Source organism: Mesocricetus auratus, unplaced genomic scaffold (genome assembly GCF_017639785.1).
Source record: "Mesocricetus auratus isolate SY011 unplaced genomic scaffold, BCM_Maur_2.0 Super-Scaffold_100007, whole genome shotgun sequence".
NCBI lineage: Eukaryota > Metazoa > Chordata > Mammalia > Rodentia > Cricetidae > Mesocricetus > Mesocricetus auratus.
The window spans coordinates 95,038,435-95,054,537 of NW_024429191.1; the positions used below are offsets into that span (position 1 = coordinate 95,038,435).

Sequence of the window (16,103 nt, forward strand, 5' to 3'; positions counted from 1 at the left end):
AGGACATCTTAGCTACACAGCAAGACCCCAGCATAAGGGGGGACTGGAAAAAAAAAAAAGAAGACGACCGCATCCCAGAAGGACTCCAACACAAGGGTGTCCCAGGAGGACTCCCTGCCTCCCTTGCTTTCAAAGGAAAGGGACGCCTCTCACTAATTTGAGATGCAAGGAAGGGAAACAAGATGTACCGTAGTGGGGAAGACACATGAGTCATTCGTTTAGAATAATTTGTTGTTAAAGTCAGGGATCTAACCGCCAATGATCCCACTTACGTCTGCATAATTTAACCGGCAAAACAAAACCCTGACCTCAGCAGGCGGCCAGGCACGGGCGGCCGGGCGTCTCTCAGCTCAGCGCAGAACAACAGGGCAGGCTTTCCCAGCAGAGCTCACTCTTCCCAACACTGGACCGGGCTGCCAGGTGACCTGGCACAGGGACTTCCACCCAGGAGGCCTCTGTCTCCTCATCCCTCAGACAATTCTTGTAACACAAGGCCTCTCTGCTCTCTGCACTAGTGGGGGGACCTAGGGTCCCCTTGCTTGTCCTCAGCTTCCTGGTTTGTTATAACAGGTCTCACGGTCCGTTATCTCCTGGGTAGTGAGTTCTGCCTTGGCTGGGCGTTAATTCAGTCTCTCACATGTAATGAGTTCTGACTTTTCCTATTCTGCTTCTTGTTTTGTACTGGCTTCCGGGAAGCTGGGGCGGGGGCTATCCCGTCTGGGGACTAGGCTCTCTTGCACATACCTCAGTAGTCTTGAGCTTAATGCCCGCGTTAGGTGGTAGGAGCAGGGTTAACTATGTGCTGTGTCTGGGCAGCTGTGGCTGTCCTCTTCACTGCAGCCCCCAGGCCCATGAAGAGGGCTAACGGAACACCATGCCTGCTCACATCAGAGGGTAGACTACAGTCTTTCTAAGTCCGTCTTGAAGAACCTCTGCTGGCTTGGACGGTCATTGGTAGACTCTTTTGTGTTTTCATCTAGAGGCTTCTTGGCTTTACGTCGGAGATCAAGTCACACCCCATCTTGACACATTTTGGAGTGTGTAGCATACTCATGTGGTTGGTCCCCATGCTTCTTGTTGAAAAGGCCTTGCTGTCCCTGCTGGATTACCTCAGTGACTTTATTGGGCGCCGAGTGACAACAGACCTCATTAGATCACGATGGGGATCTGCCTTCGTCTGCTGCTTTTCTCGTCTTTCAGCTGTTATGGTCCTAGCTCTGCGTGTGCCTCGTTGTTTTCAATGTGAGGGGCAGTGTGGGCAACATGGAGGCGCTCTGGGCTAGGCTGTTTTTCTGTGAAGAGCTAAGATGCGATCTCATTGGATTTCCTCTCTTCTTTATTAGGGAGCTCTACTTTGGGTTTGAACATGGTCTTGGGAAGAAGTTCTCCTGAGACAGGAGATACCTGGGGTCACACCTCATGTAAAGCCTCTCCCTTGGGCCTTGCTGACAGCTGACAGCCTGCCTTCTCTGGCGTATCTAACCCTCCAGCATCACACTCGCTGCCCGGGACCCCAGACGCCTCTGCTAACCCCTGCACACCTCACAGCTCAGACCTCAAACGAAGACCTACAGCAAGCATCCTTGCAGACTTCCAGACCGTATCCTTTTCCCCGTGACCCAATTTAATAGGCCAAGGCGCCCGGCGCTCCCACATCAGCCTGTCAGAACACCCCTCTTCTCAGGTGTCACCTTCCAAACAGAGGTGCAAAAATGCCCCCATGCAGGGCGCTGGGCTCTATCATCTCCGGGCTCTTCTGCTCTCAGAACCACAGCCCTTGCTCATCCAGTGCCCGGTCCCTCTTATCTCGTCCCTCTCCCCGGTGTGAAAGCCAAGCACCAGGTACCCATCATTCCCCTGCACGCACAATGACAGGCTCTCCCGGAGCCCCCTCTTGTCGTCCGAGGTCTCTGACACAGTAATGTGCAGCTCACATGCACATCACCATACGTAGCTATTTTTAAGTGAAGTCTTGGGGCTAGGACAGTGACCAGCAGTTCAGAGCCCTGGCTGCTCTTGCAGAGAACCTGGGTTCAGTTCCTAGCACTCACATGGCGGCTCATGACCATCCGTGACTCCAGCTCCAGGGGATCTAGAACCCTCTTCCAATCTCCATGGGCACCAGGCACTTGTGGTATACATATATATACAGGCAAAACACCAAAGCACATAAAATAAAAACAATTTTTTAAACGTTCCTTCTTCATTTGGAAGATGCTTCCTTCCTGGACCTGATGCGTCAGCCAGGCCAGCAGACGTCATGTTTCACAACTTGCGCTGTTCAGACAGCTATGCATGGTGCCCTGTGTGGCAGAGGGAAAGGACCACAGTGCCCTCTTCCCCCACCAACCTGTAGCACCAGGGTTTGTTGAGTCACTGAGGAGCCAATGGCAGGGACCCACACGCTCAGTGTCTGAGCTGCAGTTCCTGATTGCAGCGACCGGCAGCTTCCTGGGACGGACGGGCTAACCTTGGATTCTTGGCCTACCTTTGGCTGTGTCTCAGCAGCTCTTTTGACGTTGTGGGAGATGTATGGCTTTCTGCATTTCCCAGAGTCCATTCATTTAAATCCTCACCAGCACAGGCAAGTGTCTCAACTCCTAAATGCCCCCTCAACTCTCGCCTTGTGTCACTACTGTATGAGCAACTCAACCTGGGCGTGGGAGCTCAAACTGCAATTTCAAGATTTAAAGGGTTGGAACAGGAAGACGACTGTGTATTTGAGGCCAACCTGGGCTACACAGTGAGTCCCAGGCAATGGTTCCTGGGCTAGGTTGAGAGCCTGCCGCAAACAAAAAAACAACAAATAAAAACAAATAAATGTCTTGGGCGCCCCTCAGAGTCCTGAAGCCCAAGAACTGACCGGAGAAGCGAATTAACTGAAGAATACTGCGTGTGCCTGTACCCCGCGGTCTGTGCGCCGCCCTGGTCTGTGCGGCCCAGCGGTCTGTGCCCCCCGCAGTCTGTGCGGCCCCGTGGTCTGTGTTCCCTGCAGTCTGTGTTCCCCGCGGTCTGTGTACCCTGTAGTCTGTGTTCCCCGCGGTCTGTGTTCCCCGCGGTCTGTGTACCCTGTAGTCTGTGTACCCCGCGGTCTGTGTTCCCCGCGGTCTGTGTACCCCGCGGTCTGTGTACCCCGCGGTCTGTGTACCCCGCGGTCTGTGTTCCCCGTGGTCTGTGTACCCCGTGGTCTGTGTACCCCGTGGTCTGTGTACCCCGCAGTCTATGCGTCCCCTCGATCTGTGTTCCCTGAAGTCTGTACGCCCCACACTCTGTATGCCCCACACTCTGTGTACCCGATTCCATGAAAGCACGAATGCCCTTGATCCAGCTGCAGTCTGCCGGGGGTGGGGGGAGTGGGGATGTGGGTCTGGGGGGTAGGGGGAAGGGGTGGATCTGCAGATGGGCTTGGCATGTTGGCAGCCGTGCCATGCCCAGCTATGTCTTTAGAAGTCCCAGGGACTTGGCTAGTCATGCCGGTCCTGCCCGCCCTGGACTGGCCTGGCCGGTGGGTGGTAAAATCAGCACACTCATGGAGGCCAGCCTTCTCTGTGGCCAGGCCCCTCCTCTACATGCATGTGTGACATATGTCCTGGAGCTGCCACACTAGGGGGTGCTATGACCAACGGCTGTGCCCTCCTAAGACTTTGGAGAGAGCCATGCCCTGCCGTTCCCCGTGAGTCACCGCCGACGTCCTTCCTGACGCCCTCCCTCAGACGCCCTTCCTCAGACGCCCTTCCGCGAGGCATCCACCTGGCGCCCCTGGTCACCCTTTCCCCTCTGCGCTCTGCACCCACGGCTGGCTGCTTGCGGAGTTGGGACAGCATTCTGTCAACACCATTGCCTCCACACCGTCAGCCATTTTCTGACTCACAGATGTGGAAGCCTGGAGGTGCCCGTCCTTACTTCCCGGGGGGGGGGGTTGTGTGTCTGGCTACCGGGGATGTTGCCTCGGTCCCTAACCGACTGCCACTGACCAGGTAGGGCTTGGGTACGGATCACAGGCTCAGGTGCTTCAGCAACGGGCTTCCTTCTGATTGACAACTCACCTCAGAGACAATCCTCGAGACTGTCCACTAGCAAAATGCCCATGAGACAGGATCCGAGGCCGGGCATAGTGGCACAGGCTTGTCATCCCAGCACTGGGGGGTTAGAGGCAGGGGCTGCTCTGTTCGAGTCTGAGGTCATCGTGGTTTGCGTAGGGAGTTCCAGGCTGTGAGGGCTACACAGTGAGCCTCTCAGAAGAACAAAAACAAAATTAAACCCAAACCAAACGAAAGCAAAGCAAAGCAAAACAAGGCAAGCTTTGGTATGAGCAGACGCACTCAGACGCGCACACGTCAGGGATGCAGAGACCTACAGAATAAACAATGACATACCTATGGCTGTGCTAAGTTCCCATACACACACCTGAGAGGCTTGCGTCACATTCCTCTGTGATGAAGCAACCTGGGATGGAGACAGGGCCAGTGCTCGCTCCCCTGCTATCTGCCTCCCCTGCTATCTGCCCCCCCTTACCCCATCCCTGCTCCAGCCTGAGACTGCTCTTGGTCTCAGTTTGCCCCACGGCTGCCAGGCAATGGGTGCTGGTACGACCATCTTCCCAGGACTGATGCTCCTTCTTCACCGAGACAGCCTCTAACCAGAAGGTCCAGAACCGTGCATGGGACAGACAGACCCAAGCCTGTCCCTCCCCTGGGCAGTTTCTAACACTGGCTAGTTCCAGAGAAAGCTGGGTCCCAGTGAGTACACTTTTTTGCATTCACCTTCTGTTGGGCCCAGAGAACTCCGACACTGAGTGCGGCTGTCACGCTCAGGGTCACATTCTCGGTGGGGTGAGGCTCAAAGCTGGCAAACAAGCCATTCGGGGCTACACAGGCCAGTGTCAGCCCAGGTGGAAGGCTGGGGCCTCGGAGGGACTCCAGAGACAGGGCACGACACTGCTCAATGGTGATGAGGTCACCTCCTGTGGCCAGCACAGCACAAGGGATAGCAGGATAGCCACCCATGCCGCCTACCTTTCTAAAGCGCTGCTTCTCTGTCTGTGTGTCTGTCTGTGTGTCTGTCTGTCTCTCTCCCTCTCTCACACACACACACGGGTTTGGTATTTTCTCATCGTCCACATCTACGCCTCCACTGCTCTCCAGCAGGTGCCAGTGGTCAATTTAATGCTCAGGAAGAGATGAGTCAGGAGCGTCAGGTGTGCTGGCCCAACCCGGCCGCCCTGCCTCCAAGGCAGTGGCTGTGCTGTCCTATTGCTGTCTCTGCAATGGCTGTGCTGTCCTATTGCTGTCTCTGCAATGGCTGTGCTGTCCTATTGCTGTCTCTGCAATGGCTGTGATGTCCTATTGCTGTCTCTGCTCCCAGGGGCCTCAGGCAGGCCAGCAGTCAACAGGGTCATAATACTTGGCTTCCTAGTCTAGTAGACCCCACGCAGTGTTTGTTGAATGAATGAATGAATGAACGAACAAACGAATGAACGAAGGGTTGGGGGGGGAGGGCAGAGCAACTCTAGTGCAGCTACTTTAAGGAGACAAGAGCTTGGAACAGAGTATTTCTGACTGACCAGGAAGCAGAAAATGCTGCAACTCAGCCCTCAAGGGCTTGGAGTCACACAGAACGAAGCAGAAGAAGCCCGTTTGACGGGGCTGGGAGAGTTAGAAGTGAGGAAACGAAGCTGAGGTGCTCACAGAGACGGGGTTCCGTGCATAGTGCTGACTTACGAACAAGCTTATGAACAAGACGCAGCCATGTAAACAGCAAGAGCCACGTGGGACACATCAGCAGATTCGTTTTGATCAAATGTGTACCAAAAAATAAATAAACAAACCAAGAGGAGGTAAGTAAATGTCATCAAATGTCAAGGAATGAGATGCAGAGACCTGGATTAAGGGAGACAAGAATAGCGTCCCTGCTGGGGCTGTTCCTGCCCGTGCCTGCTTCTTGTCTGTCAGGACACGCGTTCCGGTACCAAGTGCACACCACCTTTGACCTTTACACTGCCTGCCATGGTGGAAGTCAGGGCAGCGGCTGTTTGCTGAGCATGGGGTTAACCGGCTGTTAGCCCTCCCTGGATGGGACCCGCACACCCGGAACCAAAAAGGATAGAGTTCATTTGGCTGGCGGCTTCAGAGGGTCCAGTCCATAGTCCTTGGATCTGATGACCCTGGGACACGATGACAGCAGGACCGTGTGGCAGGGGCTGCTTACCTCAGGGCACGCAGGAGGCAGAGAGAGAGGACGAGACACCATGCCTAAAACCATGCCCCCAGTGACCCACTTCCTTGGAGCAAGTTTACAAGCAAGAACAAACAATTGAAATAATATTTTCAAAAAACCCTGTCAAAAGCTTTCAGTGATTCCTTTGTATTTTGACAAATCTTTTTTTTTTTTAACAAATACAAAGTAATCTAAAAGGAGGAAAAACTACGTGTGGATTATTTACACCTCTGAGCCAGGTGCTGGTCTGCCCAGGGACACGCCTGTGAGAACCTGTGAGCAGGAGATGCTCTGCGCGCCTGGCCTGTCCCCCGCCCCCCAGGCTTGGGAGGCAGTTCAGCTGATAGAGCGTTTACCTCGCACACAGGAAGCTTTGGTGCAATCCCCAGCATTTCACAAACTGGGCACGGTACATACCTGTAATCTCAGCACTAGAGAGAGGTGGACTCAGGAAGATCAGAAATTCAGGGTCACCCTCAGCTGCACAAGGAATTTAAGGCCAACCTGAGCTACATGGAATGCTATCTTAAAAAATTAAAGGAAAGGAGGGAGGAAGAAGGGAGGGAAGGAAGGAGGGAGGGAGCGAAGAGAGACCCAACTTCTGATAACCCTGATCACGCACTTGCAGCCTTTTTGTTTCCTGGTGACAAGGACATGCATGCAGTTGGCTAATGTGGGCACTTATGCTCTGCCTTGAAGTTGAGTTTCTTTCCCAAAAAGAGGGGGCAAAGGTCAAGCCCATGCTCCCCTTGTTATGCCATCCCTTGAGGAAATACAGGCTCCTGCCCAGCTTCTGCTTTTAGTCACAAAACCACACTCAGGATGGACCACACCCATGCTACAGGCGCACACCAGCCCCCCACCCCAGGCTTGACAAGAGATGGCACCAGCAGCCATGCAGACAACGAAAGTGGTTTGGGCAGATTTGGAGTTTATTTGCTGCAGTTCCTTGGAGCTAGTTTACAAGGCAAAAACAAACAAAAAACAATTGGAATAATAATAACAATAATAATATTTTTAAAAAACCCTGTCAACAACTTTCAGCCATTTCTTTGTATTTTGACAAATCCTTTTTAAAACAAATACAAAATAATCTAAAAGGAGGAGACTGGATTATTTACACCTCTGATAAATAGACTGGCTCTGAGCCAGACGCTGGTCTGCCCAGGGCACACCTGTGAGAACCCTGGGCCAGCGCTGCCTGGTTCTCTACCAGGAGGTTCAGGTTTCCGGCCTGGACCCCTCTTCCGTCCGTCACTGTCACCTGCACACACTCTGGCATGGAGCACCTGAAGCCACTTGAGGCCGGATCCACAGGACGGGGGCAGAGTGCTGCCCTCACACTCACCCTTCTCGGCAAAGCTGTTTCCAGAGGTGCTGACCTCCTTCTGAGGAGCCCAGCCAGCAGCGGGGAGCCCACGGCTCCTCCACCCGCCTGGAGGCAGCACTCTGCCACCCAGGCCTTGGACGCGTGGGGGAGTGTGCCAAGACACCACCTGCCACCTGCTCTGCCTGGACTGGCCCCGGCCAAGGAGCAGGAGCTGCCCTTGAGAGTCCCTGAGAGAACGGCAGATGCTGGGCTTCATGGCTCCCTTCACGCTGAGTCAGGAGACCAGGCCGCCACAGAGGGCGGGGACACCAAGACCACCTCACCCTCCCTCGGCTGCTCTGCGCCCTGCTGAGCAAGGCCCCTGCTCCTGGAGGCTACCACAGAGTGCACCACAATAGTCCAGTTGGGGATAGTTCTGAGGCAGAAAAGGCTGAAGCGCCAAGGGGATCAGGTAAAACCTACTCCTTCCTCTAGAACGAGGAGTGGAGGAGTTCTTGGGGAGGACAAAGAAAGACCAGCTATGAAACAGTCGGCCACCCGGCACCATGGGGTGACCTCCTCACAGTTTTGGTTATTAGGAAAACACGGACTCTCCGCTTTAAAGCGCAGTGGGGCCTGGGCGCCGAGGGCCGGGCAAGGAGCTTAGCTGTCCACCTTCACCCATCCCATAGGCACCGGGCGGGGCTGCCCACGCTGCCTGCCTGCTGCCTGCTGGGGCCCTGGAGGCCTCCCTGTGTCTGCTCGGCCCTGCCAGCAGCCCACACAGGTCACGAGGCGGCAGCTCTTGGGGTGCCTGCAGCCCCAGAGCCCCTTTCTAGGGGAAGCTTCCCGAGCAGGGCACAGCAGGGTAGGGGTACAGTGCTACTTTCACTTTTGCTTTACAAAAACAAAAATAAATCTTTATAGTGCGTGGCTTCTCTCCTTCCCCCCTCTCCTTAGTACACAAGAGTACATCCTCACAGGCGTTTGTGGGGCAGAGCTGAAGGCCCCCGGGCAGGAACACTGTGAGGTAAAGAGCTCTCTGCGGTGCCATCGGCCCTGCTCAGCGGAGCCGTGTGGCTGCGGCCCTGCTCTGCCGCTAGCAGCGGAGGGTGCCGAGAGCGGCTCCCGAGCCGTGAGTGGCAGCAGCATCTCCGGCCCCGGCCATCACTGTCCGCCCTTCTCCCACTCAGAAGATTGCAGAAGCTGAAGCCAGTCTCTGGGAGCGGCAGGAGCTGGCAGAAGAGCCCTCTGCTCTCTGCGCGCTCACAGCGCCCCTCCAGGGGAGGCGGGAGGAAGGGCCACAGCCTCATGGGCTGCCCGTGCCCTGGCGCGCCCTCAGTGTCTCTTTGTGGAGGAGACCTTCTTTTTCCGTGCTGCAAGCATCTCGTAGAAGGGGTCTCTGCTGATGGCAGCTCTGCAGGACAGAAAGGGGGAGAAGAGGCATGAGGGACAGACAGACCTGGGTTGCCAGCTGTCACCAGGAACACCCACCCTCACTGTCCAACTGGTTGCTTGAGGTGACACCCGTTACAGAGACATGTAACAAAGTTACCCTGGAGGTTTCTGACCATTTTAAGCTAACTTCACTTAATGTTTGAGAGTAGAATCATTATACATTCCCTAGCTGAGTTCCAAGCCCGGGGACTTGGTTTTCTCAGCCAAGTGACTGTCCTCTGAGCCCTGAGTGCCGTGCTGTAATCGATGACATACATTACTGCACTCACAGAGCTCAAGAGGCTGGTGTGGACTGCAGGGGACTTTTGGGGACCTTTGGGCACCAGCCCCATGCTGACGAGAGCTGCTGCTGGGGGTCCAGTGCGAGGGGCCGCCGTGCTGCCTGTCCAGCACAGGGAGGGAGGGCGCACTGGGCCTCCTCGGGAAGCAGGTCTGTGTGACACTCAGTTCTAGTGGTCACCAGTGGCCTGGAGCCCGCAGCACACACATCCCAGCGCTCTCCCTGGTGAGCTAGCTGGGTCTCACAACCACAAGGGCTCAGCCCCCACTGGAATGCGGCTAGTCGGAGGCCTTTCATTTCAGGGTGTAGGTGATTCTGCTTTGGCTTTTGGGGAGTGGCTAACCCTTCCAGTAGGCTCCTCGGCCTTGTACAGTAGTGCCCTCACTTCCATGTCTGTAACTGGGAGAATGGTCTCCCTGGACGAACAAGTACAATAAAGTCAAGTGCTACCCAGTCAAGTGCTCGCCACTGAGGAGGCATCAGGGAGAGATGTGTCAAGATGTGTCCCCCTCCACACACACACACACACACACACACACACACACACACACACACACACACACACTAATGTAGGTGGCCCTTGTCCCCACTCTGGGTCTTTGAATTCTCTAGGTGCCTAGGCTGGAGACATGGCCTACTAATGCTCTATCAGGCAGGAATCCCAAGGTCTGCTGGGAAGCCTCCCTGAAGACTTTCAGAGCTGGAAGGACAGGAACTGCAGAGGAGAGGGTGGTGCAACCAGATCCGGCCCCCTCGGATCTCCCGTGTGCGAGGGGGCTGGGCTTGGATCTCCCGTGCGTGGGGCCACCTACTTGATGCACTTGATCCACTCGTCCTTCTCCTCAGGGGTGGGGGCGGAGATGCGGTACACCGTGTGGTTTCCCTCCACCACTCGCCCGTCGGCCTCGGTCTTACAGGCCTTAATCACCTGGTCTTTGTTGTCAGGGATGTAAAGCTCGAAGCAGTTCTGGGAGGACGATGAAAAGGCACAGTCAGACTTTAGGACGCTGCTGACCGAGGAAAACGTTATTTCTAGCCCAAAGATTCTTTCTTCTTACTCTCAAGAATGCCTGTCAGGGACCCCTGCAGAAATGAGGCCTGCGGACGCGTGTCAGTTGACGAAGTGTTTGCCACAGAAGCGTGAGGGCTTGCGTTTGATCCTGCATTTAAAAGCTAAGCGTGGACCAGTGTGGGGGCGCACACCTTTAGCCTGTACTCGGGAGGCAGAGGCAGGTAGATTTTTCTGAGTTCAAGGCCAGCCTGGTCTACAAAGCAGGCTCTAGGGCAGCTAGGACTATGCAGTCTTGAAAAATAAAAAATAAATAAATAATAAACAAGTTTGTGGGGGGGTGGGAGTGGGGGCGGTTGTAGGTATGGGGGGTAGGTGCGCATGTGCACTTTAAGTGTGAATGCAGGTGCGCTGTATGGGCGGGGCTTGGAGAACAACCTTGAGGGCCAGCCCGTCTTCGACCTTGTCTGAGACAGGACTCAGTGTTGATCTCCCACCGCATACGTAGGTTAGCAAGCCCATGAGCTTCCGGGAGTTCTCCTTTCTGCACACCCTGCCTCACTGTGGGACTACCGACCTCACGTGCGCATGCGTGAACACATTCCACACGCATGCGCACCTGCACACACACGCAAATGTTTTTTCCTGTGGAAAAAAGCAGCCCAGACTAGAACACGGCAGGATGTCAACTGTGTTTCAGGCCTGTCTGTTGGTCAAGACGCTGGCCCGACACTGCTGACAGACAGGGGCATGTACAGAGCTACTGGGGAGCTGTGCCTAGGCCACACGGTGCGTCAGTTATAAATCAGCACCGAGCTGTGGGCGCGCGCTCGCTCGCAGCTGACCTGTCAGGAGGGACGGTTCAGTCAGTAGGTGACACTGAGGCAGACAGACAGAAGGAAGTAGGGCTACTTGTTCCATCTTTCACTCGAGCACTGAGGACAGTCAAACAGGTGGATGTAAAGGCATGGCTAGGTTTTCCAGGTTCTCGTGTTTGTCTAAAAATGCCTTCACGTGCCACTCTTTTCAGAGCAAGGTTATGACCATCCCCTTCTGACCCTGGGCACCATGGCAGCAACACGCACCGGCTTTTTGGAGTCTTCCACTTCTCGGATACTCAGATTTTCTAAGGGGATGATCCCACGGGGCTCTTTATCCTGGAACAGGAGCAGAAAGACGTCACTCACAGCCGAGGAAATACCTGTTTATTTGTCCTCAGCCGGTCCTGACTCCTCCCTCTCAGGCATGAAGCTCCCAGGTTGACTTCAGCCACCCTTGGGATCTACAACAAGACCAGGGTCAGGAGTGTGTGGTCTGACTGGGAAAAATCCAAAGTCCTCTGCAGATAACAAGGCCAGGGGGCCCCTCAGATGCCTTCAAAGTGTACCTGGCAATGACCCATGGGGCCTCAAGCAGGGAACAGGTCAGCTGCTTTCCCTGAGAAGCTTTCCCTCCCCCATGTCTTCACCTGGACTCTTCCTTTCCCACGCCCGATGCAGGGCTCCAGATGACTTTCCTACTGCCCCATTCTTCACCGCTCGTCAGCAGCAAGTGTGACCCTCAGAGTAGCGCTGTCCTGCACAGCTGCTCCAAGATCCACAGAGGCAGCTGAGCTCAGGTCCAGACAGACCCTCCCCCTTCCCCCATCACGTCAGTCACGGCCCCCACCATGGACACACTTCCACCCCTACCAGCCGGGAAGCCTTGGTCAAGGCCTGCTGCTCCCCAAACACGCTGATCAGAGTTACACACGCACAATGTGTCAACAAACAAACAAACAAACAAACCCATTAACCAACCAACCAAATCCTCTTCTATGACTGTATAAAGACAAGCCGGCAAGCATGCCTTTCCCCCATTTCCCGGGCCCTGCAGGGACAGTTACCCTCCTCCCGCCAATCCATTTAGCTCTGGCCCTATCTGAGCTGCTTCTATGAACTTCCAGTAGCATCTACTGAGAAAGACGCGGCCCTTCCTGTCTTGTCCCTCGGTAATCAAGCTGGAGCACCTCTCTGCTCCTTGGGCTATGCCACGCAGCAGCTAATCTGGACCAGGCAGTCTACTCTTCCTTCGCTCACCGCCTTAGCTGGGTGGTGAGCGTGCACATCCACCACTTTTCTATTGAGCGGCACCCAAATCAATCCCATGTGTTGTGTCTTGCCATCTCCTTTCTTAGGCTGATTCATACTGAGCATTCTCCTATTCTTAACTTGGCGGCCAAGTCCCTCCCAGAGCCAGCTGGCCTCTAAGCCTGGGGACATATTACCCCCAAGTCTGCGGCTGTCCACGGTTTCACTGCCTGAGGACCCAGTTCACAATTAAGATCTCCCCCATTATACTGGGTGCTGTCGCTTTGGCGGGGTGCATCTTCCGCCAACGTTCTGAGGGAGGGTGCAAGGGCAGGCGAACATGTTCAAGCTCCTGCGGTTGCAGAGTTCTCTATCTGACTGAGAGCTTGGCTGCATCTAACCGTGTGGGCAGAGAGTGCATCCTCCAGACTGTGACTGACACCTGGCACCCTCAGCTCCCAGGCTGTTCTGTGTAGGTCTCTCTGTTGGCTGGAACTGTCCTCTTTGTCCTCCGGGTACTGAGACTCGGTAAGGATTTGGTGGGGTCTGTTGCTAGTCTTGATGCAGAGTAGCCTGGAGACATGTTTTCATTTGGGGTTGGTCTTAAGTGGTTGCTAGTCTCTTTCTGGGCCATATGGGACCTCTTGGGAGTTCCCGTCTCCCGTCTCATTTTCTCTGTGTCCTTGTACTTGTTCTGGAAACCATGGTTCTTTCAGCCCTTCTACCGCATTTACGACTGGCATGTTTTATTTCTGAGAGCATGTCCGTCTGTCTGCTCCTGAGCTCACTGCTCCCCTGTCCCTGGCTGCTGCTGCAACAACAGGCCATCTCTCTGAGACAGCATCAGGCTCCTCTCTGTCCTTTCCTCCCTCCGGCAAGTTGCTCTGGCCTTTCCCTGCCAATGAGTCACTGGAGAGTGGTGCGCTAAGCTGAGCAAGCTTGTTCCTCTGACAGGTTCCTCTGACAGGTTCCTCTGACAGGTTCCTCTGACAGGTTCCTCTGACAGGTTCCTCTCACAGGTTCCTCTGACAGGTTCCTCTGACAGGTTCCTCTGACAGGTTCCTCTCACAGGTTCCTCTCACAGGTTCCTCTGACAGGTTCCTCTGACAGGTTCCTCTGACAGGTTCCTCTGACAGGTTCCTCTGACAGGTTCCTCTCACAGGTTCCTCTCACAGGTTCCTCTGACAGGTTCCTCTGACAGGTTCCTCTCACAGGTTCCTCTGACAGGTTCCTCTCACAGGTTCCTCTCACAGGTTCCTCTGACAAGTTCCTCTCACAGGTTCCTCTGACAGGTTCCTCTGACAGGCCTCTTCTGGGGCATTGGTCACTCGCATGGCAGTTACAGGAGGGGAGATACCGCATTTACCTGAGTTCCCCTGACCCTCCTATGTGCACACAATGCCCACCCTTAGCAGACCCACAGTGTTCCCTTCTCCTGAGGAGGAACCCCAGACAGCTGCAGGAGGGGCGGCCACCGGCTTCTTCAATTCCCAGACCATTTCCCCATTCCTCTTTCTTTCCCTCCACTTTCGTTTCCAGGCCACGTGGTGCCCGGCCATCTTGAGGGTTCGGATGTTGAAGTGGGTTGTCAAGTCATGCTCACGTAGGCCCTTGTGAGGCCACGGTTTCTTTACTCTCCTAGACGGCAGGGGCCTGAAGCAACGAGCTACACACACACGGTACACAGCCTGTGTTCTGGATGTGCAGTCGCAGATCAAAAGGAGTGAGGACCAGCTCTGGAGCCCCTTGCGAGCGGCCAGGGAGACCCTGGGCCCTTTGGGGATCTCCCACAGGTAAGTTCTGCAGGCTAGTGGCGGCTGAAGTAAGCCAGCAATGCTCACTCATGCGCACCCCACAGAACCTGGAGAGCACTGGGAATTGTGGGTCCCAGCAACTCAATGTTGTTGCTGGCTAATAACGTCAAGTCCAAAATATGAAATGGGTCCTTGTGCAGAACTCTCATTCTGTAGCTCTATGTGGACTTTCAGGGGCTCGAAGTACCGCTCAACAGGAGTACTGGGTCCTATCCCTAGCACCAGAAATAAAATAAGCAAGTAATTCCATATCAAGTCCAGGAGCAGACCCACGGTACACCTCACCACTGGCTCATCTATACTATATCCCTCATCGGCTGTATTCCCCGATGGGGACAGAAATAACCAGTGCCAAGACCTTTGGCCTATGTGGTTTGTAAAAACATGACTTGTTCATTATAAAGAACTTAAAACACTGCAGAAAAGAACAGAAGAAAAAAAGAAAAAGGGTTTTTTTGTTTGGTTGGTTTTTGGTTTTGTTTTTTTGAGACAGGGTTTCTCTGTGTAGCCCTAGCTGTCCTAAAACTCACTTTGTATGTCAGGCTGGCCTAGAACTCAGAAAGATCCACCTGCCTCTGCCTCCCAAGTGCTGGAATTAAAGGCATGTGCCATCACTGCCTAGCTAGGAAAAAGTTTTTCAACACTCCAAATCAGATCACCTGGTGACCATGTGGACGGGGATGGGAAGGGGCGGGGTGGAGTGCTGGTGTGACGTAGAGGGAGAGGAACATGTCTGTGAGGATGGGCTATTTCACGTAGCATTTTCATAAGGTATCCTATTAAGAAAAACTTGAGGCAGAAAGTGAAAACATGTGAACTTCAAGGAAAATGCTTCTTAGCCATAAAAGACCATTCTTAAAGTAAAAACTGCTAGGCATTTAGTCTGTTTTGGAAATGTCAGTGTTCTTCCTACTGCTTGGTTCCTGTTGGCACTGACTTCATTTGACACTTTCCGGATTTCTCAGGCCCCCAGCCTGTCCTGCAGCTGCAGGGTTCAGTTACTTAGTACAGGCTGAATCCATCCGGGGTCTTGGCACAGTTCAGGTGGACCCTGTATTCCACGCTGCTTTCAGACTTGGGACATTTAGCAGCAGGTCTATAGCTAAGTAACCCAAGTCCCAGCTCTGTGTTGAGCATCAGTTTATACGGAGCGTCTTTTATAGTGTCTGTGTTTAAGGAAATGTCAGCGTGGGTCCTGCTTTTCAGTGTGACTGGCAGCAGCCCTCAGGACAAGGTCCCCATGTGGGCAGTCTGGCTTTGGTTGCACAGCTCGGTGCATGGTACTGTCAACTGCAGTTTTCCCCACTGCAGATTTCAGCACTGGCCCCTTAGGTCCGCATACTTGGCTGGCTGAGCTCAGTATGTCTATTCCAGACCTAAGTGAAAGAGGTCGGCAGCCATCCCCACCCACGCTACCCCTCCCCCACCTACACTCCCACCTTCTGCATCCTGGGAACAACCCACCAATGTGAAACTGATTTTGCAGGTATCAACTTTCTGGCACTGAAATTGTGTCCTGTCCCTGGCACCCATTAGCTCACTTCTGACTTTACTGCCTTCCCCCGCAGGAAGTGAGGGCGTCATTAGTTAATGTGTCCCCTCCTTTAACGTTTACACAGTCCCCACCAACGTATAGTGATGCAAAAATGCACAGCTTTGGCTCTCATGAGCTGAAGTCCCATTCTGCCTTCTAGATCATTCTGGTCACTATTTAAATGACTCTGGACGATTCTCCTGGAATTTCTGGGGGCCTGGTATTTGCCATTCTAAGGCCTGGAGGCTGCTTGTGTGCATGTCCAGGGAGGGGCTTCCTCCTCCTCCATCGCCAGCCTGTGCCTTCCTCCAGGCCAAAGGGTGGCATGGGCTGACCTCACACCCAGGCTGCTGCAGAGCCACTCTGCAACTCCAGCTACTACCCCTGTGCCAGAGCAGGGTGACCCAACCGTAG

The 16,103-nt window shown here is 54.3% G+C and overlaps 1 protein-coding gene across 4 annotated transcripts in view; it reads right to left on the minus strand.

Annotated features, from left to right (window-relative positions):
- Positions 1–7,127: 7,127 nt before the first annotated feature.
- The window catches only part of Cyth1 (cytohesin 1), an 84,254-nt gene continuing 75,278 nt past the window's right edge, over positions 7,128–16,103 (minus strand). For all 4 annotated transcript variants that reach the window (XM_013113370.3, XM_040750129.1, XM_013113371.3 and 1 more), the window contains 3 exons: positions 11,358–11,429; positions 10,076–10,230; positions 7,128–8,942 (listed from right to left, as the gene is read on the minus strand). In XM_013113370.3, the coding sequence (XP_012968824.1) occupies positions 8,864–8,942; positions 10,076–10,230; positions 11,358–11,429 (306 nt within the window). In that variant the 3' untranslated portion in view covers positions 7,128–8,863. The remainder of the gene's footprint in view (positions 8,943–10,075; positions 10,231–11,357; positions 11,430–16,103) is intronic.